At 38.9% G+C, this 27,690-nt stretch overlaps 1 protein-coding gene across 2 annotated transcripts in view; it reads right to left on the bottom strand.

The window, feature by feature from the left end:
• The window catches only part of alk (ALK receptor tyrosine kinase), a 340,767-nt gene that overhangs the window by 169,220 nt on the left and 143,857 nt on the right, over positions 1-27,690 (bottom strand). The window contains exons 2-3 of one of the 2 annotated variants that reach the window (XM_020084757.2): positions 23,493-23,603; positions 13,626-13,790 (exon numbers count right to left, since the gene is read on the bottom strand). In XM_020084757.2, coding sequence (XP_019940316.2) covers positions 13,626-13,790; positions 23,493-23,603 — 276 coding nt within the window. The remainder of the gene's footprint in view (positions 1-13,625; positions 13,791-23,492; positions 23,604-27,690) is intronic. The other variant, XM_069535974.1, reaches the window with a different exon arrangement.

Below are 27,690 nucleotides of genomic sequence, written 5' to 3'. Positions count from 1 at the left end.
ATTTTCCTACATTTTATTATCCTTTGCCAGTCACATGCCTGATTATTTCCTCATGTAATATGATATTTTAGTTGCAGCAGATTCACTCTCAGTATGTGGACCCTCTCTATTCTTCTCCCCCTACTCTCAGGCCCTCTTCTCCGTTTTCTTCGAGCTAAGATTAGCTCATTCCCCAGTTCCCACAGCGTCTGTTGTTACAGACAGTTCCAGCACTACCAGATCTTCACCTGTCTATCCTGCATGTCCATCGACTACCTGCAGGTATTGGACACGTCTGTTTGCAGCTTTCAGGTCAAAAAGTTTTCAGAGGAAGCGAAAAAATATAAATTTAGTTACCTCAACCAAAGACCCTAACCTGAGTAATATTATGGGAGTGGATCATAAAAAGAAAATTCCAGAGAATGATGTGGCTTTCAAATCTTCTGAAAGGCCAATTGACAGGTTGAATGGAATTGTGATAAAATGAATTTAAAGTCAAATAATCTGTCTCTAAACAGTTGTTGGAAAGATTTATTGTGTAAGACACAAAGTAGAGGTCCCAACTGACTTACCAATTTATAGTTTAGCATGAAACTGTGGAGTGGTTAAATAATTAGTTTTTAATGACTTCAACTGTAAGTCTTCTCACTAAAATGAATCTCCTTACAGTCTCAGACAACTGCACCTCCTTTGTTTTACAATGCTCTGTTGCCTCATTGAGTTCCTTGGGGAATAACAAGAAGAGCTCCTCCAGGTATGATTTGAAATGATTGTTTAAAAATGGTATTCACATGATTTCCCATCCTCTCATCTCATCTCATGAGTTTTTATTCATGTGTCTATGGTTTGAAGATGGTGACATATTTCTAAATGGATGATTAAAGAAAAAATTATAACAATGACTAAGAAATAGAATAGAAATTAGAAAAGTTCTCCTCTCTTTTTGTTATCTACTCTTTTCTCCTCACCTCCAATTTCCGTGAATGGATAATTGATAAGGAATAAGGAATATTCAAATGCATAATCATGTAGTTGTCTCACCCAATAGTCTGTGGGCCAGTACGTGTGCATCAATTGCATGTGCAGAAATTAAGTGACAATGTCCAAATAGTAATGGCCCATGTTTGGATAAACAAAATATGCAGTAATATGAGTAGGCTTACATTTGTTGTGTTTCATAAACACGTTTATTCTTTGCTGGATAAATATGTGGCATAAATGGAGATTATGCCCAGTTCAAAAGGCAGCACTACACCACTGGATGTAGCCATGTTATCCACCACACATCTATGTGAGTGATGTAACATCACTTTTGTCTTTGACACATTAAGCTCCAGTAAATGTTTTTGTTTAACACGTCCAACGATCTGAAAACGTTTTCCTTCAGCTCATCAGATTTCCATCACAGAGGGCAGAGTGTTTTCTTTTTAGTCTAGTTTAAACACAATACAGGCCAGAAATCGACCTTTTAGAAAAATATGATGTACATTAAATCCAATACTGTCTTGATACAACAGAGCTTATCTGAGCTTTTTCAAATATTTCAGAGTTTGCTGCTTCATCAAACATACCAAACAGAAATCTCTCAGTAAAGCCTCTACGATCCAGAGTAACTCCATATAGACAAGCTGTGTCCTGTTACACGGCCCCTCAGTCTGCTAAATCCCAGCACATGTCAGCAGGTTTGAAAATCCTCTTGGAATTTGTCAGAACAAACATGCTTCATAGAAAAAAGTAGTGTTTCAATTGAGATATTCAATAAATCATCAGCAGAGGAGTTCAGATAAAAAATCTCCAAGCAGCATTTTTGTTCCTTGTTTTTTTCTGTGTAGAAAAGTTGACGACAATGAAAAAGAAACAAGTCAAGTATGACAAATGACTTGTCAGCCTGTAAACAAAGTCAAACAAAGGCATATGCACACAAACTCAAGTTTTTAATTAACTCAGCCATGACCACATAATTCAATGGAAGAAGGAAGCAACTGTTAATGCATTTTTAAAGAGTTCTATTTCCTGTTAACTAATGTAAATCCGTTCTTACTGAGCCCAACATAAACAACATTTCCATCATACAAGTATTCTCAATTACTCACACTATTTTTTAATGAGCAAGAGAACAAAGCAATTCAACATGATTTAATACTTAAGTAAAAAACATATGTAAGCATATTGCCGGCAATCAATATTAAGGATCTTGTGAACTACGTCCCTTAATTAGTATATCAATAAAGTAATTGTGCAGTTTAAATCATCACTGGCTTCCAGAATATAGTTCTTTTTTTAAATAAATGATTTCTCATGGGTCACTTAATAATATGTTTCTAAGGTGCAAAGGTTTAGATTGATACAAAAGAGTCTTTTTCATATATAAATGATGGCTTCTGATAGATTTATTATCGCATGATTTATTTGTAATCCATCAGATTACAGTAAATTTTACTTTGAATTACAATTTAATAACTCTGTTGTTTTACAAATCACCTTTAGATAAACCAGCTCATCTGAACCACAAAACACTTTCATGATAAAAACTGTGTGTGTCTGTAGATCAACACCGGTCTGTCAGTTGGGGTCCTCAAACAATGTTTCCTGATGACGTTGGTGGACCCTTGACTAAGGTTGAGTTTGAAACACCACAACTATTGGATGGATTGTTATTCATCTGGTTGACTCCTTCATGTCCACCGCATGACGAATTGAAACAACTATGGTGAATCAGTCCATCGTTTCCCACAGAATTAATTTAATCTATGGCTGTAACAGGGACGAAGGTCACTCTCAACAGATTCCAAGTGACAGTTACAAAGACTAAAGAGCGAAAGATGAGTTCTCGCATGCGAAAGAGAGAACTGCATGGAGGCACAGTAGCGTGATCAAGCACAGAGCAAATAGCTCTGCCCTGTCAAATGTTTTGGTTCATCGTAAAACATTCATGCAACCAACATGGGAAACACTGTCTTCACTTTCCCTCAGTAACCAATTCAAAATTTGAACTTGTCATTGTCATTTAATTCCTTCAAAATGAATAAAAAACAATGTCAGAGTCCATTAGCATCAATACCTGCAAAACGAGTGTCTTTGAGTTTAAGTGGGGGATGTTTCATCTTGTTCTCATAATAAACTAACATAATAAATGTGGTAAATATTTTACCTGCCAAACATAAGTGTGTTAGCAATGCTATAATGCTACATCACTGTGACTTACAGCTACATCCGACCACCCTGTACACCACACATTGCTGCTATCTACAATCCACCAGTGACAATATCATAGCACAGCTAAATAGAATGGGTTTTATCTTAAAATAGAGAATTGGTTATCAATATGACACAATTAATAAAGCAAGATTAGGTCACCAACACTCGTATCAACAGTGTTGTTTATTACTATATTCACATTAAAGATAATAGAAGCAGCAGGAGTCTCAAATACTTTAATCCCAAACCAGACATGCGTCAGTTGCTGTGATAGTGATAGTAAAAATAAAATAATGAATCTATATGTGGGTTGCCTCTAAACCATATTTTCTTGTTGGCAGGGTTGAGATAAACCCCTTAGCACCTAAGCAGTGAAAATCCTTTTTACATTCCTTCACTCTTTTCACTTCATGTACCTTCTTTACAAGATTCATCACATATGAAATCTATTCTTGTTTTTTGTGACATTTGTCTGTGGTGCTGTTATCTCCCTCCCTCTACATTTCTTATCCGTGGTGTTATTACACTGCTTTGTGCACCATGGAGACCAGTAGGGAGGCCAGTTTTTTTTTTTTTCTGAACAGTTGCAACCCACACTTTCATACAGCTAGAGAAACTGCACCATCATTTTTATCTCCAAAACCACTTGATCAATATTAGTTTGAATTCTGTTGAGTTGAGAATTCACCCGAGGGACTCACTGGAGTAAATACATTGTGCAGAAATATCCCTTCAAAAGAGGAGAAAGGTTTAGAAAGAAAATGAAGAGGTTTATCTTTATCTGGGTATCCTTTATTAAAAGCTGAAGGGATGGCAACAGTTTTACTGTGAAAATGAAACTAAACCAGAAAAATGAATGAGCTGGGCTCAGGCTTAACATTTGTTGCCAAGGTTGTGTGTCTTAATCTTTGCTTTGGATGACTGATGTGAGAAACCGGGGGAGGGAAAGGGTGTACAAAGTGCAAGAGCTACAAGCAAGCTGAGAAACACTGAGGGTCTCTGATGTGAGCTGCTTCAAAGACCACCCGGGGAACTACAGCAAAGGTAGAACCATGTCCAGGATGGAGGATGAATCAGACCCTACACTCACCTCTGCAGGTCTCCAATGAAAGCAGAAAAGTGTCTGATCACAGCCATGGGGAGCCCTGCACTAGCACACACAATGTCCCAGTGTGTGTGTGTGTGTGTGATATTGTGGTTGCAGTCTCACCAAAAGAAAAGCCCTCAGGGAGCTACCATCAAAAGGGCCTAATTAATCAAAATAACACAGCTGCGGTACAGGTGGAACACTAAAGAGGAATTCTGGGAAAAGCAACATATGCCCTGAAGATGCATGTCATCGTCTCATCCCAGCATCACAAACTCAGACCTCCACGAAATCCCTTCTCCGAAACAGTTGTACATATGGGTTGAGCTCCGGTGCACAATTTAGCCAAGCCCAGGTAATTCCAGGGATGAATGCAGGTCTCTGCCCACTTACTTCAACATTACACACACACACACACACACACACACACACACACACACACACACACACACACACACGGATACATATCCTCATTACCCTCATGCTCAGGTCAGGATCAATAGGCTGATTGATTGAGTAAGGACAGAAATCTTGGCAGCAGGCAGGATATGGGCATGGGATTGAGTATGAAAGACATTGGCCCTCAAGAAACCAATCGATCTGACGTCTACCGATCGATGGTCCACTCAAGACTAAGTGAGAAGCGTCTGGAAGTTAAAATAAGTCTCCCTAATATCAGAGTGAGAAATACATCTCTGTGGCTCTATGGCAAGTGAACACAGAAGGAAGTGACTGACCAGGTGCCACTTTATAACATTTTAAAATGAAAATTATTATATTCAGCTCACCTAACATCCCGTCATGAATTCAAGGGTTGTGTACTAGTTAGAAGTCAAGACAACTGCTATTGCGCTCTATGATGGTGCAGTGACAAGGTAACATGGTTTCTTGGGGTATTGGAAAATAGCATTGGTGTCCGTTTTCAACCGTGATTGATAAAATGCTGCTGGACATATAAATAATAAATGACTGTTTGTCCAGCACCACTGCCTGGGTGGTAGAAGATGCTATGAAAGTGACAGAATGTGTTGTAATCAATGTGATCAATCAAATAAATAATCTATTATCATTAATAGATGTTGTCAATGTTGTCGCTTAACATTTGTTCTTTCTAGTTCTGGTGTTATTCAGAAGATAAAACTGGAGCAATTATCGAAGTTTTGTCATGTTAAATAACAAACTTGAATAAATACAGTTCAAAGCAAAAAAATCCGAAACGAAATTCACATTACAATTTTAAAAAAGGAACATAAAGAAAATATGAAAAATCACAGTTGTAGTGCGCTGCAGTCACTGTGTGGCAGAAAAAGATATAGCAGCAATCGGCTGCTTCCTAGAAGCCCTACATTGTGTTTTTTCAGTCTGTTGGTAATAACGTAAACTGTGAGAACATGTTAGCAAGGGTTTAAAATTGGAAACAGGCCAAATCCGCAAAGCACTGTTCCGAAAAACAACTAATTTTATTATGATGATAAAGCATTTTACAGGTGACAACAAAAACCAATTAGCTATATAATTGTAGGTGCATCCCCCTTTTAGCATTTATGACAATTAGCACCACAGGCATTAGGTTTACAAAATAATAGACACATTAATACGTAAATACTCACATACACACACACACAGGACATACACACATTGGGAGATGTCAACAACCAAGCACAAGAATACTAATTGGATATTCTACAGACTGGTTCCTAATTACATCAGAATGAACAGTGAGATAATGAGATTTTGTCTGTCTTTGAAAGGTATGCTGTACTTGTAATTGCTTGCCTCTGTTTTATTTGTCTTTTACAGTAGCTCATTAAACACAAGAGACAATGAGAGAACAGAGAATGACAGCGTCTTTGTGGCTTACACAGGTGATTATTACCAGAGGGAGTTTGCCAGGAAGAGCGTCTGCCTCTGCTGAAGTGAGGAGCTGATCAATCAAGAGGGCAAGAAAACATACGTGAGGTTTTAACGCTAAAACATGCATTTTCATTCTCTTAAAATGTTCGGCAGCATCGACAACTGATTTACTAATCTACTACTCCAATAATTACAAAAGAGTCAAACTTTCCACAAAGCAGGTAAAAAACGAATTATCTTTTCTCCTCAAAGAAACTGAGGTGATGGGGTGATCATGATGTTATGGGGGTCTTCAATAAATAGGATTGAAATTCCAGTGCTGATATACTCTGTTGACCTTGGTTTTAAGCGCAGGTCAGTTCATCAGAGAAGGGTTGAAGGTGGGTCATTTGCTGGATTATTGACAGTGAAATGACTGCTGGGATCTCGGACGACATAGAGGACTGAAGGGATGGAGCTAGCTCACTGGCTCCAGGACTTAAGGGTTAGAGGGTTCATTGATATTCAGCGTCTCTCGGGTCCCCATGATGCAGTAACCTCTAGGCTCTGAAAAGCCCTGTAGGTTAACTTATTGATGACAAGACAAAAGCAGACTTAGTTCACCTAAAGCAGATCATTAGCAGTGAGTTATCAAGTGATTGTGAGGAATGAGGGCTGATAGAAAAATGACCAGAGAATGTCCTGAGGTCCAACTTCTGATACAGAGCCTGCCAACCTTCTATCGGCATGTATGAACTTCAGTATTTCAGTATTTGCGATCGTTTTTGGAGAAAGTGAGGCAACATTTTATAACAAGGCGCACAAGAGCGACTTGTAGGTTTAAAAATCACGTGAAATACCAGCGAGAATATGTGTGTTTGTGCGCTCCCAGACTTCTCAAACACATGTACTCATGCTGACCTGCACTCACTTTAACTAACAAACACCAAAATCACAAGTTATTAGGGCCCGATCAGTACATAAAGTTCACTTAGTGTTTGTTTTATCAAGAGTTTATGAGGCTGCATTTAAACATAGTGAAAAATGAGTCGTCAACATTTCGTGTGCTCTCAGTACAACACGAGACTTGACGAGGACCGCCAGGAATCACTGTTAAAGTGACTGGAGCGATCCAGATTCATGATCCGACACCATCGATTTACTGTTTACTGAGCTGGTTACATACTGTATATCCTGTGCAAGATTTATTCAAGAGCAATTTCTGTTAACAGAGCCAGACAGTCAATTTTAATTATTGTTTTGGTTGTGTGTGTGTGGTTTAGTTTTTATGTATTAAGGATATTGTAATATTTTAATTATAATTCAAATGTCAGACTAAATATATAAAAAAAATTTTAAAAAAGTTAATTACTCATAAGGTCAGAACAGTGGTGTCTTCACCCCATACAAGACTTGGTGTAGCGTCTTTTAATACACTGACCCACCAGGTCACATGGTGCTTAACCTTCAACCCTAGCTGAGATGTTATCTTGTTACCATGCTAATCAGAGCATCAACTCTTAGAAACCACAATTCCCAAAGGAATACTCTGAAGGGAGAAATGGCTTTTCAGTATAAAGTGCATTTATCTTATTAACTCCTAATCTGAATAAGGTGCTCTGCCCTTCTTGACATGAACCTGCTACAGTGTGCTGGATGTTACAGTTCATTATCTGCTTCTGATCTTCTTATAATGACTTACTGACTCCTTACTATCAGGCTTTTCTCAACCATTAGACAACTGCAACAGTTTTAAACTGTGACTATGAAAAAACTATGCTGAGAGTTCTCTTTTGCTCTGGAGAGAAATATTTTTCACTGGTTTGTGTATAATTCTAAAAAAATTGGAAGTCATCTTAGATTTGAGTAGTAGACAAGTACATGTGATTATACCATATAAATCTATACATGTATACACGTGTGTATTTACATATGTACGTATACATATCTTTATACATGTCAGAAGTTTGTGTAAAACATGGCCACAGTTTGAATAAGGTTAACATACGTGTCTGAACACAAATAACCAACTGCACAGGTTTACTATACAGTTGGCAAAAACAAGAGCATTTGACTTTTTATCTCTTCGGTCAGGATTTCACACTATTTCCAACATTCACAACTGTTAACAGTGGCATACATAGGAACATTTTATCCACAGATTGTAATTAAAAAACACTAAACTCCACACCAAGAGGATGAAGCCATGGTCACAAATGCTGGGTGCCATGCCCAGAGGAAACCAATAGGCAAAGTAGTATGTGTATATATCACCACATTTGTTTCAAAGTATTTTAGCCTTAACTCTATATTCATATAGACTGCCTAGAGTCTGCCATAAGATAGGAGGCAAGAGGAGGTGTTATTCTTTTTGACTACACCATATTTTATAGTTTGATGTCGATACTTGCCCTGCATGAACTTAACTTGAAGGATGAAGAATGTGAACACGAAAAGAAGATTTGTTGTGGACAGAGAGTCACAGGTCAAATGTATCAGTGTCTGACAAACAGTGTTTCAGCCTGAGGTCTGGGTGATCCTGCCAGGTGAGCCAAGTTTGGTTTTATTTGGACGGGAACTATTTAATCTATAATACTTCACCTTTTTTTTTTTGTCTCAGACACACATGTGCTGCCATTGAGGGAGCCATTTTTCCTTGGGCTTTACAGTTGAGGTTGGAAATGGGGGGTCAACCCGAAGAACAGCCTTGCTTCAAATACCAAGGATACTATTTTACAGCCTGGAAACAGATGAGTTGAACAAATTGCCTCTTATCCAGTGTGATGGTTCAAAATTATTTGCTCAGATAAGAAGAGTTCCGGGTGCAGAACAAAGCATTGGATGGCTTTCCTGTCTTTCTGACAAGTGGACCATTAATCTGTCCAAGTGCAATATCACAATTCAGAAGTGAAAGCAAACACCCATTCACAAGTTTTCTCCTGGATCTTTTTTAAATTGATCTCTGGGAAACTTTGTCTGTTCTTTGTCTGATAAATAAGGATTACCTTCAGTGGTCACCAATTTGTATCTACTGGACAGTGCAAGGACAGGGTTGACCCTGGCATTTCCATCCTTACGAAAGGATCAGGAGGGTATTCATTGAGACTTACTGAGGTACTGCAAAAGGCACTTAAAAGTTTGTGGACAGCTACGTGCCCACCAGCTGAAGCCTTCACGTTGAACCATGTTGTTTCTTAGTCGCAATCTGATCATCAGTTGTGAGCGATTTCTTTGAAATGAGGCCAAATGAAATGGAGCACTCCTGTTGGACAATCTTCTCTCTTCAGTACTGCAATCTCTCTCGCTCTGTCTGGGAGCTGGAGGTGGTGTGGAGAAACAGCTGTTTATAGATTGCATGACTTTTGCCCTCTCTCCATCCCTCCCATCCCCTTTACAACCAAGAAAAGGCAACAAGGCTGAGAAGCAAAACAATCTGACTCTCTATGGATTACGGTCATAGCATTAGTCTAAATTGCCTGGTTGGCATGTGTGTGTGCATGTGTGACTCGATACCTCTTAAAGGGATAGTTCACAGAAAAATGAAAATTCTCTCATTATATACTCACCACCACGCCGATGGAAGGGTGGCTATTTGAGTCCACAAAACACTTTTGGAGCCTAAGGGTTAAACAGTGTTGCAGCCAAATCCCATACTATTGAAGTAACAGGTGATTCCTTCTTCAAACGTAAAAATGTTGCTTGTACTCTCCCCGTGTGTGCCCTTGAGCCAGAGCTTGTGTTTGCAGTGTTTATAGTGTGACATTTTTTCTGTTTTTATTTTTAATTTTGAAAAATTGATCACCAGTTACTTCAATTGTATTGGATTTGGCTGCAACGCTGTTTACCCCTGACACTCCTAAAGTGTTTTGTGGACTCAAGCACTCCACAAGTGAATATTTATTTTTCGGTGAATCATCCCTTTAATGTACTATGACAAAAGGAAAGGTCCTGTTATGTTGTGCACTATTGTTAATGTAATCCTATTGTTTGAAGCTAAAGATATTCACCTAATTAATTAATTAATAGAATGAATGTATGAGCCCAAAAAATAGATGCTGTAAAAAGGAAGAGAAGATGGATATTCATGCTTTGTATTGGTTTGTGATGGATGTCACTTTTGATTCTGTTGATCAGCAGATGAAATAGTTTGCAGATTAATTCATAAAGAAAATATTCATTAGTTGCAGTCCTCTACTAAATAGATAAAAAGATGCTCCACCATAACAAGGATTTTCATGCATGAGATATAATACCATTGATGATATAATAGTATAATGTGTAGGGGAATCTTTCTGCATAACTGAGTACTTTTACATTAAATAATTAAAATACATTTTCCTATGTTTGCAGTGTTGCATTTACTTTTACCTGTGGAAAACATAGTATTTTTACAGTGTGGTATTAATACTTTTACTGGCTCTCTCCCTCATTACACTCTGATACTACTGAAAGTGAAATTGATGGGAATTTAAACGCTTGGCATTGAAAAAGTGTTGATACATTTAACAATCCTGACTGAATATGGTAGATGCTGTGTGTCTAATAAAGAGGGGCAAAATATTAACATTTATGTACAGTATTATATATCAATTTAATACTACTACTACTACTACAATGAGTAATTTGTTAATAAATTAGACTCAAATCTTAACTTAAGTGATGAGCAGTGTTATTAGATAAATGCAGAGAATGAGATCTTAACCAACAGTGTTAGCGCCATTAAAACCATTGTAGGATGAGAATGTTAGCTTCCATATGCTGCTGTTACCTCTATATTTAGCTTCTTTGTCCTGAATACTATAAAGCTCACGCCAGCTAAAGAAATCCAGATGACTCCCTGAATTGGCAGATGACAGACAGCCTCAGGGCCACTCTATTACAAACAAACAAATCAGCGGCTCCAGCTAACGGCGTCCAACTGGATATCTCCCCCTGCCAGTCAGCTCCAAGCTGCAACCCATGCTTCTCTACTCCGAGTGTGAGAGCGAGAAATCAATATGTAATCATATTCACACTTTCTTTGGCAGGAGACACTGGGGGCAGACATGGGATTGAGACGACCCGCTCGGCACAGTGAGGCAACAGGAGGCCAAACACATTCAAATCATATCTGTCTGTGTTTCACCACTTCCACAGTGGCCTGATTCAAAATCTACCGAGATTGTACTTGAAAGAGGTGACTCATTTTCAATCAACTTGATTATTGTCACAGATATTTTGTACTAAGAAAGTTTTTCGGATGGTTTGTTTAGAGGTATATTCTTTGAGCTCTGCCTCCCTCCACAGTTGCATCTGCTGCATATCACCGCCTGTTAGCTCACTGCTCTCTCAACAGAAACGACTTATGTATCAAACAAATCCCTGATTGCTGCTATGATTTGTCTTGATCTAAATGTTAAGTATTGCGTTTATGCTAATTACCTTGCCAAGGGCACTATTGCCTCATGCTCCTCTCATTACTTACTTTACCCAGAGCACTAATGTGACCAAGAGCCCCCACATATTTGCCTAGGGGAGAAGCAGAGTTCATTGTGAGGCAGTCACATGCTTGTATGGCCAGGGACATCATGATGACAATGTGTGCATGAAAGCCAAGCCAAAAAATAAATAAAAAACTCTTTCAATTAAACAGAGTGAAAGCCTATTAGAACTTACAGGATAATGCAAAATTCAATATTGCGCACAGCCACTGAGGGAATGAACCTTAGCTCCAGCAGTGCTATTGCCATACTTTATTCCTCATAGTATAAAAGGCATTAATTATTCATTAATGGGCAGCAAGACTTGTGCTTGATCTCAGTAACCTCTGTGATTCGTCGGCTTGTGTCTGTTCAATTCAAAGCTAATGTACCTGCATCTCTGGATAATAGCAACACTGTCCGTTTACAAGCTTCAAAGTTGAACATCTTACAGCAGATGGGTTTGGTACTGTAAAAAATAGCTAGAGCGATACTGCAGATCACAGCCATTAAGTATTTATCGCTTATTTCCATTCCTTTTAAATTGAACGCACCAGTGAAATGTGTGGAGACAGCAGCTCGCCCTGCTCATTTCAAAACATGCCAACTGCATTGTGGCTATAACTGAGAATTTGAACATCATTATGCACATACATTCCGTTTGTAATATGTGTTGCCTAGCTTCAATATTATCTGCTCCTTTTGTGCATATTCTGTACATGCATGACATTAACTGTGTGACAGGATGAGAGGGAAGGCTGCAACAACCCAATGGCCCCTTTACTTTATCTCTTTTACATGTGAGCATATCATATACATTTTTGTCTAATTCCGTTGGGATTTTATGCAGCAAATAAATCAACCCATTAAATGAATTTTAGGAGGGCTCAGACCCTATTCTACAAACTAAATTACCCGACTGTTTTTGATAAATACATTAATGCTAGTTTTCATATCACATGCATTATTTAATGTAGATTTAAAAAAATCTACATTTATGGGTTGAACATGGCTCCTAACCTCTGGTGCTTCAATGGTGGATGGCCAAACCACCACCAGTGACCATTCATGATTGGGCTTTGAGGAAGCAGCGCAAATTTTTAAATCGATGCTGAAACTGACCCCAAAGGTACCACATCAACACCTAAGTAAATAATTAGGTATTGCAGAGTAATACTGGATGCTGGGGTTAGTCAATATTTTATCTTGATCATACTATATAAACTACATTCTTTTTTAATTCTGCATCAAAATTGTATGCATAATCTCATATAATATAATTGTGTCAGTCGGTGAAAATAATGTGCACAGACTATATTTATTAACAGGTTGTACTGTAGTCTGCACCTTGGTTTCTTGAACTAGGGTCAGAGTAACCCTACTACTGATGCGTAAACCACTGAGCTGAGCCAATGTATGCACACACACACACATTTACAACGTTAACTAGATATACAAGTCAGACATCCATCATTTCTACAATCCACTCTCACTAACTTCTTTCTGTTACAAGTCAATATATTTCACTTTTCCAATTTCAGCCAGCGCTCCACCCATCTGGTCTCAGACTTGTGGCTGATGATAGGAAAAACACATTTAAGGAAATAAATAGACCCCTCTGTCTCCCTCCATTTCACCATCACCTCAGGAGATAAGACGACAGGTGCAGTTTTCTCATCTTTCAAGGTATGGAAATGAATGATGCTTGAGAATATGGAAGATTTGCAAGCAAGGGGCTGGCTCAGTAAATTATATTCAGCTCTTTACCTCAGAAAACTGCTTGGAAAGTTATATCTTGATAGCACTTCAGAAAACATGCCACACTCTTTGATTATGCGGTTGCCTGTATGCCAGTAGGTTCCTGCTTGCACATAATTAATAAGAGGCTAAAAGCAAATAGCAGCCAAATAGCCCATAATAAACCAAACACTACAAACCACTACAAAAATATCAATGACTCAAACATTATGGATGATGCATCAGCTCAACATGAGCACAGAATGAAAAGCAGTAGATTGAGAAGGTTTGTTGAAAAATGAGAAGTCCCCTGCGATGGGGGAAAGTGATACCTTCGTTCTTACCTTCCTCCCAACCCTGGGGACTTCCTGTCTTCTTTTCTGCTTTCTCATTCCTTTCCTCCCGCAGGTCCCCGGCAGCCACTATGCTCCATGTGAACTCTGGGTTGCCGTCCAGCTGCTGGCCACATGTTCTACTATTGCCAGGGCATCTGGGACCTGTCGAAAGAGGAGCCACTTGAATTTACATGGATTTCTGACTATTTTGCCTTAAAAATTCAGTGTGTAGAATTAAGTGACATCTAGAGGTGAAGCTGCATGTTGCAGCTGAATACTCCTCATCTCACCCTCCCAACATGAAATAGACCCTGCGGTAAACTTCATAAAAACACAAAAAGTTTGAGTTTGTCCAGTTTGGACGACAGTAAAAAAGAGAGGACCACTCCCCCCCCTCCATGTAAATATAATGTTTTTAAATATAAAGAGTCTATAAAAATTTTATCCTAAATCTTACACACTGAACATTTACACAAAGGTCATGATGAAGATGAATGAGTATCAAGAGATGAACCCAGCAGAATGTCTTTGTTTAATCCAATTGAATTGCTGCTACAAGCGTTTCAGGAAAATCTCTATTCACACCATCAAAACAAGCCTGTATACAGTCTGAGTGATATCTGATATGTTTGAAAAAAAAACCCTGCTCATGTTATAATGTTTTCAGTGCAGGGCGGAGGTTTCTATGGACAGGACTAATGTTACATTGAAATAACCGATGTAAACGTACTGACTGACTCTGTATTGATCAACAGATCAATCTGTCCCGTTGGTTGTTAATATAATAATGTTAGTTGATATTGTTTGTCACTGTTGGATGTTTGTCACGTTGGTATGCTGCTGCTGATGTAGCGAGTGGTGTCCCAATTCCTAGTGGAAGTTTTAGCCCTCTCCCTTGTGGCTCCGTTTGGAGGGGGACACTTCCAGTGAACTTCATATCAAGGGGGTAGGGACAGGGATTGGGACAGGGCCAAAATCCAATACTGCCTCATGTACAGTACAGTTTCAGTATGGAATGACCACAGCTTTAACGGCCAGATAGAGAAGCTATCAAATAGAGGAAGAATGTTGTCAGTTAGATATTTTGTATTTTTAACATGTAGTGGCTTCACTTGGTTGCAACACATCATGTTAGGTCAGACCCCAAAGTAAGTGTTGGTGCAGAGTGCACTTTTTCTTACAGAGTAGAGTGAAGAGGGTTATACAGATGCACAGTGAATGTACTGCTGCTGCAAAACTAAACAAATCCTCCCTAAGAATTTGCTCAGAGAGTAAATTAAGGGTCAGCTCTCCTCCCACTCATCCTCACTCTGTCTCCATCTTTAGCACGATCTGTCCTTCCCTCCCTGTGGACAGACTTCATGAAGACACATCCCTGTGGCTAGGTACAATCACTGTTAGGAGGGCATGGTTACTTTCAAATGACTTTTCACACTGGGCTCTGGAGGAGAAGAACTAAAGTGGTTGTGTATACAACACTGTGTTGTTTTTTTAAATTATAGCCACTAAGACTACAGTAATCAGTGAGTGTAGCTAATATTTTGGTAGTTGATAGCCTGCTATGATCACATAGATATATTAATGTTAATTGTATTGATTGGGTAAGCAATGTCTGAGATTACAAGGCTGTCCGCTTGAGGAGGCAAGTTGCTTTTAGCTGAATCCAAGAAGAAGCTGATTTTACTACTTGTCACAACTGTCTCTTAGTTGTTTTTGTTTGTTCTTCCGTCCCCATATTTTACTCAACCCTTCAGTATTTTGCGCCAATTTGTGTCTGTATTTATTGAGTTGTTCAGATCCATTTGAACCAGCTGTTACTGCTGCTGCAGCTGCTGTGAGGTGACAGCACAAAGCCACGCACCGGCATCGCACCCATTATCAAATATCTCTTTCTATTAACAGAGAGCAGTTAAAGCGACACTATTTAACTATATTATATATCATAACTTCGAAGTCGCTAAACTTATTAAATACTTAAGATGAGTTTTATTTAATGGGGTGGCATCTACTTAGCATTAGGCTGTATTTAAATAACAAGGGTTTCTGCTTGAGGAGGCAGCTGCCTTTAGCAGAATCCAAGCAGCAGTCGCTCCCAACCACTAAGTGCCAGTGAGCGTAATGGTTCCCATGCTTAAAACTTGTCATTTAGTAAAAAACATTGATTCTTGTAGCTCATTGCCACTGGGAACCCTGAGGGCTGATGAGATGTGGAGGAATTGATAAGTTCAAGGTTGTGGTGAAAGCTAATTTCCTTTCCTTCAATAAATGTCTATGAAGCTAGAGTGGAATGATGCTGTTTGTTCGACTGCACGAGGCTTTGTAGTTGCACTGAGCTGACATCAGCACAGTTGTTCCAACTCATATACATAAATGCAAACAAAACACATTGACTTTCAGTTCAAATTTGCAAGGATTAAAGCATTCACCAGGATATGACAAAATGATCACCAGTGGCTGCTGATATCCATGCAGCTTTTAACAACTACTTACTTAGTGTCAATCCACATATCGTACACTGTGAACTGACATATGGGCAACAGATGCCATCAAAAAAAAAAAATGTGTGTCTTCTTGGCTGTTTTATAATCTGTAACAAATTCGATGCCCAAAATATGTGACAGAACTCTGCTCGAAACCAAATGTGTCAGTGTTGAGGCCTGCATATGTTTGGCAATATTTTTCAAAAACTGATTACATGCATTTGCTTACTTTACAAACTGACAGAAACTAACATAGCCACAAGTTTAAGAGCTGTCTCCTCACATTTTTCCACCATCGGATATTATGGTAATATTCATGCTCTCAGAAACACACTTGGCCCACTGACGAGCTAAGCACTTATGTGTGCTGCCAAATGTGGATGAGAGATTGCCTGTGATTCAACGGCGAGGCGCAAGATCTGGATCTGTCATCCAATTTCTCCCACCTGCTGCATGTGCAAAGTGACTAAGAAGTGATGACTTGCTAATGACCAGGGACATAGCTTTACAGCCCATTCATCCACATTTTGAGTTTTTTCAAGGCAATAATATCCTTTTTGGGCATTGCTAAGTATGGGTCCATTTAACGTTTGATTACACTATAGCACAATTTAATCAAAGCTACAATCAGAGCAGCCACCATGAAAATATTTCCCACACAGTTTGCATTTTCTCCTTGTCTGTGTCTGTCAGAAGGTGTCTTTGATTCCCCTAATGTTGTGATGGAGAGCTGTTAATTAGGAGCAAGTCATGGCAAACATGCTCTCTGGTAAAATGTTTGTTTTAATATTTGATTTATCCCCAAGTACAGAATTATTACTGGAAACACTGTTTGAAATCAAATAAGACGCTGACTGTGAAACTACAATATCTCAGAATGAAGAATTTGTGCCTGTTTCCATTTCAGAAAACCTACTTGTGGCATCAGGCAACCTTCAACACTGTAAGTATAATATAATAGGGCTATAATAGGATATGATGCACAATATGATGAGTGCTTCAATGAGTTGTGTTATGTGATTTGTTTCATGATTCCATCAGAGACTTCAGAAAATAAAAAATAAAACATAAATAATGTTGGCCTTAAATATTGATCTGTACATTATGTGGGAAGTAGGGACTCCACTGCTGTTAATAAATGTAGTGCTCGTTAAAAAGTGGTGATTATATTTTCTATTTAGTTGAATAACAATACAATAATGTATTAGGAACATGTCAGTAGTTTCCATGCAGTCAGATCCTATTTCAAGCTTTAATTCATTTCTTCTCAAATCAACACTGTTAATTTTATGTCATCTCATCTGAAAGTATCAGTGATGTAACCCACTATTGATTGTAATCATCACTGTTTAAATCTATTACTCAATAACTCTAGCCCTAGTTCAACAGGCCCCCAGCCTCATTGAAATGCTTTATAGGATATTCACAGCTATTAGATGTCTCACAGAATCTTGAAGGAAAACAAATAATCAGCCAGCGACAGCTCAACACTTCCTGTGAGCTCTCAGCAAGAGTCTACGGGTGTTAAATTGCTGAGTGTAAGTGGCCCCTAAATACAGAAACAGAAGCATAATTGAATATAGTTACTATGTTTGTAGGAAATATAACAGAAAAACAATCCAGCTCGCAACAATGCTGGATCCAGTGTGCCTCAGCTGCAGGTTGTGATCCTGTCAGTGTCTGAGCCTCTGTGTGAGATGTAAAAATGTGGTAAATGAGGCTTTTAATCACTGCTAATCAAAGCTAGAGCCATATTTATTATTTAACGTGGGGAACGACAACAGGAGGGACGCCAATGCTCCGATATGAACACACCCGGACACACATTATTATACACATGCAGTGTGTAAAGTGTACTTGTGCGTTAAAAGATTATCCAGTCTTTTCCTCCTCAGCATTAAGAGGCAAGTAATTAAGCAGATTACGCTGATTAATCATCCCTGTGTAGATATTCATTTTTTGTAAATACTTAAGTGTATATATCCGTTATCCTGGTGCACTTCAAAATTATAAAAAAGATGGAATATCTCTATTCTAGATTACACCACCTTGATGTCTGATATTAACTTAATAATACAATACACAAGACCATCGAGGTGTTGGGTGCTCTGTGCAAGATCTGCAGCTGGTGGGAGAAGATTGTGATGGCAAATAAAGGTAAGGGAACTAAACATTTGGGGGTGTGCTATTGATAGATATGTGGAGATTACAATAGAAGTGATTTTTTATATGTCTGAGTTCTGCAGCTCAGCTTGCCTGTGCGTAAAACGGCCCATCACTATCTGTTAAATATTCCACAGACGGTGGACATTGGTGGGGGTGTTGCTTCAGATACAATGCAATAAATAAGTCATAAAGCATCATGGGGTCTGCATATAACTCAAAATCTTAACTACATATAACATTTAAATCGAAGACAATAGATCACAGTAAACAAGGGTTGTAAAAAGTGTCCCATTCAATGGATGTGCTTGGGTGCATTAAAGGGAATTCATTCATTATAAAAACACTGGTCAATGATAACCCCTTAAGTCAAGCGCAGAATTGGAGACAGTTGCCAGTGGTTCAGACTGTGTTAATAAGGACATGTGATTGGTTAATGAGCCTAGCGCCACACTTCGGCCCTGACCTCATTCATCAAACAGAGCAGAGATTGAGCGATGTGTCGTGGTACGCAGCCCGAGGCCCTTGACATGCCAACCAACTGCAGCCATCTTAATTTTCTGTATAAATTAACTAGTCGCTTCAGAGTAGTGCACAACTATGTGCTTACGTGTTTTGAAATAAAGAAGCTGGGTGTGTTTTTCATGAGGAGAAAATTAGATCTTACGATGTAAATCTGTTTGTGGATGGAGAGTAAACCCTATGCTGATAAATGTCCCTGTGAAACTCCTCAGCTGAGATGATGAATATGTTTATTTCCTGATTACAATGAGTTTGTGTCTGGCTGATTTTATTTATGTATCCATTCGACTCTTTATGGAGTAGACATTCCTGGAGAATTCATTTCCTCTCAAAGAAGGCTGGAGCTGTCTTTTCAAGTATACACTGATGAATAGATGAGTGGCAAGTTCATTTTGACAAACAGCAGCAGGCATGAGAGGTGTTGTAGAGAAATCATCGAAAACATAAAACTCAGATTAAATTGCGGTGGGAAAAAAATAGGAATTGCTAATTTCATAACTTGATTTTCTATACCCAATATGAGTTGATGTTGTGTTTCCATCCTGCTAAGCAATTATACCGTTTCCCCTGGGTTTGAAATAATGGATCGTTTTGATCATGGTTAAACGTGAGTGGTTTATTGACAGCAAAAATGACCATGAATGTCCATGAATATTATGTAACAACAATATTATTATATAATATTATATAATAACTGTTGGCTAATCAGCATTTTTTTTAGCTCAACTGGCACCAGTTTCTGATTCTAGATTCTAAGGGATTAAAGTCAAATGTCTGACTCATCATTCGGATGTGAACTTGTTCCTTCCCTTTATCCTTAGCCTGCACTCTTCAATACTATAAAGGAGGCATGCTGGCAGGGGGTCGGAAGAAATTCTTCATAACGGACCCTCTAAGGCCTTAGAGATATTGATGGTATGCTGAAAAAGCCAAAACCAAAAGACGCTCTTTGACTTACAGTGTGTTCAAAAATGTTCAAAATCATTGAAACAGCAGGAGTCTTCCTGAGCATTTCAGTCAATAACAACTTAGAGTCTCTCTAAGTAGCAACAGAAAAACTGTGGGCAAATTCTATTAATGTTTGAATTTAATTTCCATCCAAAACAGATGTCCTGGTATGGAATGCATTTAAAAAAAAGTTGGTGCCACAATCTAGAGCGTCTACAAAAAAATGAACTACTACAAAGGCATCTGTGAGTTAATGATTTCAGCAGTATATGCAGCAGTTGACTGCCACCTGGAAAAGAGCTCGTGCCACATTTCTTTGTAAAATATTTCCTTCTTTTGAGCAGCTTAGATTCAAGCAGATTGATAATAATTTCATTATTTTGTATTTTTCATCATTTTTATTACTGATATATTTAAAGGATCAATATCCAATAATATGTCGTTTACTCCTGAGTGGAAAACCCAATGTGTGACGTTAATGGCACCTTGGTGTTTGAAGAATGTAAGTAAGACATTGAGAAATGGTGTATACGATCTCTTCTTCCTCTGTGGCGGTACTTGTGTCTTTGGTGACTCTTATTTGCGATACATTAGGCGTTTGTGTCATTCTGAAATCTGAAATATTTTTGGTATCCAGTGAATGAATAGTGAAAGATATTAAAAACTAATTGAATGTGCATTTTTTGTTTATTTGTTGAAATGAGTCACTCAAGCATACAAATGCTAATTGGACCTTGATTTAAACGTCCTCCACAACATTAAAAGGCTGTGCAAATGGAAAAATGTGCACACTGGTGGGGTTGGTGGAGCTGAATGATGCGTCTCTAGGAGGATGCCATATTTAAGCACCTGCACTGCTGCTCTATCTTTTATACCTCCTGCCATTGCAAATATGTTTTATTCCACCGCTGTGTCTCATTACACAAAAACAGCACTACCAGCTGAGTGAGGCAGATGTTCTATTGTACAGCACGGCAACTCCTCAAGTGGCTAGCATCCATCTGAGTGCCTGTGGTACAGCTGGAAGCCACAGCTGAACCAGGACTATCCATCTAGTTGAGTAAAAAGGTCTGGACTGAGATGAGGTGAAGATGGCGAATAGGAAAGGTTTAACTAAACTACCCAGCTGCTATATACTCCCTTAGGGAGGACAATGGTGTAGCTGTAGACAGAAGAGATTTCGGGTCAGGAGGCTCTGACATTACTGACTAACAGTGGCATGGAACTCTGGTTACCTGCACTGAAATGCAAAACAGGACTTATGCACCCCCTGTAGCCCCAGCAGCTAAAGACTGCTGAGGGAAGAGGAGAAGCATGAGGGAGGGAGAGTGTAGGGGCAGCTGGTGGCAAGTGTCCAGTCAGTCTGTTTTGGCTTTTATGGAAGGTAATAAATGCCAGCGGACAGCAGATGCTGTTGGGACAGCTGAGATCTATCACTGCAGCCTAAAGCCATGTTCACCGCGCTAGGTTGTTGCGACCTGTCCTCTTCCAAATCTTTTTCTTTTTGTCCTCTGAAGCTCTCCTGTGGAACATAATGTCACACCATCCAAACTCTAAAAGCCCCTGCAATATGGGAATCTGTTGATTTACATCCAGCATATGTATGGTTCTCTCTCTTACTGGATGAGAAACAGTCTTTTAGGATAAGGTTGATAATGTAGTTTTAAATGGCACGAGTAGCTCTCTGTCTTAAAAACCCTTGTATATGCAATTTATCATCTATAAATCAAATATGCTCCATATTGCTATGGCTCTGAAACTCATTCACTGACATTGTCACTTCTATTTTAGTTTTATTATATATTAAATATTATGATTAAATACTCTTTAAATACTTGTTCTTAATAATACATATTTTCAGCATTTATCCTGGTGTATTATATATAATGATGATGAACATTAGATTAAAAACATTAAACAGCTTCTTAAATAAATATATGAACAACATCAGTTCTTAACATTTGGTCCACAAGTCTTCAAGATTATGGTAATCACTGTGCTATTAGTCATTTGGAGCATTTGTATTCATCTGGCTTTCACTAACCAGATGTGATCTTTCCTGCTCCAGCTACATCACGCGCGGTGAGAACAAACTCATCCTCTGGTTGGCGAACATGCTAGAGGTCAGAGCTCTCATCGAATGAAATAATAGAAAAATGTAGTCGGCTGTGTGCATGACAGATTTATTCACTCAAAAACAGTTGAGTGATCAGTTGTCTAATTGACACCAATCACGGCCTAGTCCACGGCAGGCTGTCACAGCCGCAGGCAGCTGGAGCAGGGTCCCAGGCGTTCACAGACAAGAATGTCTTTCATAAACAGTAGTGTGACAGTTTGGTGCATGTGGGACTTTGAATCATAATTTACAGGATGACCTGCCACCCTCCCTGAGGTTAGAAAGGAGAAGAAAGAAAAGAATCATGCTGGAGCTGCTGCCTCCCAGTGACGTGACACAAATGCACATTAGTGTTTCTGGGCTTACTCATACCGAGGGTTCTGGTCTTCAGATTTCACTTTTTCACAAGTCAGCCATGCCAGCTTCAGACCCCATTGGCCTTTTCCCTCCACTGTACAACATACATAACTTTTATCTTCTGTTCACTGATGAGTCACAATCTATGCATTAGCTCAGTGTTGGATAAAGTGAAGCTGAAGTTGTGTCCACCAGGTAACATTACATTTACACTCAGTAAGATTTGTGCACAGCTACTTGTCTATGTTGGACTTGAAGCTGGTGTTGTTTGTTGATGATGTGGACTGAAGACTAAAGTCATGTTGTCTTCTTCACCAAAAATGCATTTTAAGCTCATGGACAATAAAGCCAAAATATAGCAGCTTGATGTCTGTTTGCAAAATATGGCTGAATTAAGACTGAACCAGAACTGAATCCATGTGAATAAGGGGCAAACCTCACAAACAGGTGGTTCGGATTATTAAACTGTGACTCAATAATGCCACAGCAGCCACCCTCACAGACGTCTGGTCTTAGCATAAATATGTCTTTTACAAATCAGATAAATAATTGTCTGATTATGAGTTGATTTAAAGTTGATTTAATATGCAATCTGTTCTTGCATTACTCAGAGGAGTGAATACTTTAATTATTATCTTTTTAAACTACAGTTAAATAATTGTATTCAATTTGGGGTTTTTTAATGCGTGAATTATTTGGAAGGATTTAAAGAACAAAAGTAATGTTTAATAATTTGCCATTGCTTTGTGAAACTCCAGCCACAATTTTGGAAATAATTAATTAATCATTCTAAATAATTACTTATTCACATTAATTTAAGGTAAACTAATCAGGATGTAGTCCTCTTCAAAGACTTCTGAGTTATGTCCTTCCATTTTTTACATCACAGTTTCAAAGTAATATCAATGTATTCAACAACATGACACAGAGGGGTCTCAAAGCCTGAGACCACACTCCATACATTAGAAATGTCCTCTTCTAGTTTTTATTTTATTTTATTCTGAGTCATTTAAATATTGAGTATCTGAAATGTGTTATCCTGGATTCATTCATATTTTTTTCCAAATGCATGTCTAGAAATGCATTAAATAGAAAAACCCAGTTTTTTGTGACGGTTGCCTGGTTGATGGCAGAGGACATGTGAGACAGAGACATTTATGTGTGCTGATAGAGAGCTGATGCCAGGTGCCATGGTCAATTGGAAGCAAAGGATTGTGGAGGACAGAGGTGTCAGGGCCTGTCCATCTGTCTGAGCTGGGCTGACAATGTCCAACTCACCTGACACGTGAGGGGCGTCATTTGGGAAGCTCAGGTCATCTTCTGCCACCCAGGAGAAGCTCCAGTACCCTCTAGGAATGCCTGCAGCAGTCCTGCCTGCCAAAGGTTCACCTGTAAAACAACATTATTAAAATGTTTAGGGGTTCAATTAAATAAAGGTTACTCTTTGCTGTGTTTGTTGAGGTTGACTGGTTGCAGCTGCGTCAGCCTCCGAGCTGAGGTCCCATTTATTTGGTCGTCCAAATCACTCAAACTGTAGCTACCCTCATTGCCATGTTACTCATCTGACAGCTTGAAACCACTCATCACTCATAACGTTGCAAAGCCCATCCCACTGGAAGTTTTACACCTATACCTCTTTCACACTGAAATCAGCATGTATAGCAGGTTTTTTGGATGCAGGTAAGGCGGCTAAAAAAAAATGCTACTGACTCTTTTCCCATCGGCAGTGGAGTAGTTCTACCCCATGGCATTTTTCACAATACAAAGAAGAAAAGAAATGCTGCTGCACATTGTCCCCAAGGAAAAAAACCCAGCAAGTAAACAAATATTCATGGCTATTTTTGTAGCAATGCTCGGGAGTTCAATGTATGTCATAACTTTGTGCAGAAAAAGTGCCTATCAGTGTCTAGAGTGCCAGAATAAAGAGGAAGAAGAAATGTGCACTTTCACCTGGGTCTCATATTTCCGTCACTGTCGTCTACTGTGGAGTCATTTGACTCAGGAGTGGTGGGTCTGACTGGGTCCGAAAGCCAGATATATAGTGGGTGTTAGTGGGCTTTTTGATCAGTGTAAAACTGGCTTAACAGAAACCTTTAAAACACTTTGCTTTGAATCTTAATGAAGAGTGACAAAGGGGTAGTCCATCTGTGATATAATAATATGAGAATACTGTGAGGTGTAAGACAAACAATGATCAGCTTTTAATGGCTCAGCAAGTTTAAGTCAATGAAGTATCTCCAGCATCAGTAGATTGATGCCTTTAGACCTTGAACGGTGACACGAGTCATTGTCTGAAAAGTCCAAGAGGCCACATGAATTGGTTTTTGGGTATTGACTAGACTCACCTTCTGAACTCAGAGACCAATTATCACAAGATCGAATACAAGTCTGATGTAAAGTAGATGAAACAACTTTCTCTTATACTTTCTTGTATCCCAAACTTTCCCACCTGTCCACTAACACACACCCACACACACACACACAGAGTATCTCTCTCACTTTGTCCTTAGTCTATGGATAATTAGTACAAAGTCCCAGACTAACACACCACTGCATAGGAAGGACACTCCTGCATGAATCCTACAGTCATTTCAAATGAGCCTTAAAGAGCAACCGATCGTAAACGCTGCCTTTCACTGCTGAACAAAACACGTAGTAGTTTCTGCCACAGCAGACACACATGCTATTTAAGGTTTATTCTACCTCTGCATGACTTCCACTGACATACACAGCTGATGATTTTTTTCCATTATTTTCAAGGGCCCTCTCCAATACTCCATATCTGAGTTATGTACGACGAATGCTTACTTTAAATGCCAAGTATTAGCATATTATAGATATTTTAGTAGTTATTCAACATGTTAAACCTTCTGCTACTAACTGACTTCTGGGTCTCTTATGCAAGGCACTACATTTACATACAGTGTCAATTGTGTATTTTTAGGGGCATGGGTGATCATTATGAGTTAGCATAGGCTATTTCAATGTGGCAGATACAAAGGCTGTTTAATCAAATAATTCAAAAAGTTCTGGATATCAGCAGATACCCAACATTTCAGGACAAGAAAACATGATTGGGATGTCATTAATAAATACAGATTAAATCAGAAATTCCAAATAGAATCATTGTGCTTGTAACTGTCTCCCTGTATCCCTTTAAAAAGAAGAGTAAAAAACATGAATTTCATAAATGTTCATTGTGCCCATAAAGTCCTTAATGTGCTGCTTAATTTTTCAATTTTGTAGCACACGTGCTCCCTGGGAAAGAGTAAGCGTCAAGCCCTGTCACGCAGTGTCACGTCGTCCTCTGCAGCTTCTCAGCCCTGCTGTGTGTGTGTGTGTGTGTGTGTGTGTGTGTGTGCTTGTGTATAAGAGCTAAGTAGAGATGGGAATTACTTGAAAGGGATCTTATGGCTCTGTTCCGTTCGTTCTTCGTGGCTGGAGGCCAGCCCTGTCGAGATGAACCTCTGTTCCTGACTGACTGAATGATGCCGTTACACCATTACACCATTTTTAAGAAGCAGTGAAGATTGTTTGTTGACCCTGATTTAAATTGTATCTTTCATTTGCAAGTATTGCTCTGTGCTTTGATGTCAAATGAATCCAAATGTTGCTCCATTTTGGCATTCGGCACTTATACAAATACAACCACCTCTTGTGACTAAATGGTTCTCACTTTCCAAAGAAGGAGGAGCTGATTTAGGGAAGCAGGGAAATTTGGGGTACACCAATAAAGAAACAGCTCAAGGTCGACTCAGTTCCCTTTGTTTGTACCAAATCGCCATTGAAATAGATCCAATTTTTTGAATGTAACATCACTAGTGATGAGTCCAAGTAACACGGAGTACAGAGAAGGACCTGGTCTCTTTAAGTACCAATTAAAGGCTTCCAGCCCCTAAAATACAGAACCAGTTAAGGTGAACATCCCTAGAGAATCAGTCTTTAGCACCAGAACAACCAAATGATGTGATAATGATATCATGGCCATTTTACCATACTAGAAATATACTATCTGTGCAAGATGTCAACACAAATACACACAACTGAAACCTGTCAGTTCTATGTTACTGATGCTTACAATGCTTAAAGATAATTGCTCTTCCACATGTACCATACAACCAGACACCTCCAGAAGAGAAAGACACTTCCAGAAGAGCAAACAGCCATCATTTTAGTGGATTGTTTAAATGTTCATTATAAAATAATTTAACCTGTAACCTTTACAAATGGATGTCTGCCTGCTTCAAGTATTAAAAAACCTCTGACAAGAAATCACAAAAGTAACACTGAAAGCTTGGGTCACTGAAAGCCTTTACAGATAGGCTCAGAACAAAGGGACACGTTCACAGGATGGAGAAAGGGTCAAACACAATGTCAGTGTGTTTTATTATGAAGTGGGTGAATATCGTGATAACAAATCCCCACGTCGCAGGTAATTTGAAAAAGAAGGATTTGACCAAAAATAGCTGAGGATAAGATAAAAGATTTATCATAGAGCCAAGACACAAGTACTCAGGCATGAAAAATAAACATAACCTGTGAAACTCCAGCATTAGAAAATTAAACTATGTTAAAGTACTGATTAGTTCTTGCCCCAGCCTAAAGGTGAGCTGTGTTAAATTTGATTGCGCTTCTTGGAAGGACAGAGCCAATGGAAATGCCCTCGGGGTCCTTATCAGAAGTTTGAGTGGAAAACATTGGTGAAGACCTGGGTGAGCCTCACTAGTTTTATGTGGACGCCAGTGCATGCTGATTCCCCTTCCTTTCCCAAATTATGGCAACGTATGAAGAGTGTGGTCCATACAAAGAAGCTCGTTGGATATTGTTAAAGCTTGCAGGCTGATGTTAGAGCTCAAGATCATAGTTGGGTTGAACACTGGAGGGGTTGAGGTCAAATGGCATGATTTTATCTATTTATATGTCATAATTGCCAGATAACAACTTGCTTGTGACAAGTTATATTTGTTGGTGCTACAAATTAAATAGAATCAAAAATACCAACCACTTAATCATGTTTTTTAAAAGCCTTTTTTTTAATTCAGAGTGACAGTATGATTATTGAGGTGGGGGTTTTACTGGCTTGTATTGATTATTAGGGTGGTTACAACTCTTGCACCTCCCCATAAATGACGCCCTAGCTGGCGCTGTCTGGCTGACTTATAGCTATTGAAAGATGTGGCTATGTTTCTGACTGACAACTGAGGATGGAGAAGTTGGATGCCTGAGTCACTTCCAGAGGAGTGGTATTTGTGGCTGTTTATGGGGCAGGTCGGCAATATGTCCTCATGTAAGGTGACTTTTCCCTGTACTCTATGAATAGAGAAAGAATGCCTGAGGCAGGGATTGTAGTAGCATGGCTAGCAGTTCCAAAAATGATTTTCTCTATTCCGTTTTATTTTTTCATATGTCAATAACTGGTATTGTGCCAGTACTTGTCCAGACACTGTACTATTGTAATAAACAGGGTGCTGACTGT

Source organism: Paralichthys olivaceus, chromosome 12 (assembly GCF_024713975.1).
Source record: "Paralichthys olivaceus isolate ysfri-2021 chromosome 12, ASM2471397v2, whole genome shotgun sequence".
In the NCBI taxonomy this organism is placed as follows: domain Eukaryota; kingdom Metazoa; phylum Chordata; class Actinopteri; order Pleuronectiformes; family Paralichthyidae; genus Paralichthys; species Paralichthys olivaceus.
This window is presented reverse-complemented; position numbering and strand designations above follow the sequence as displayed.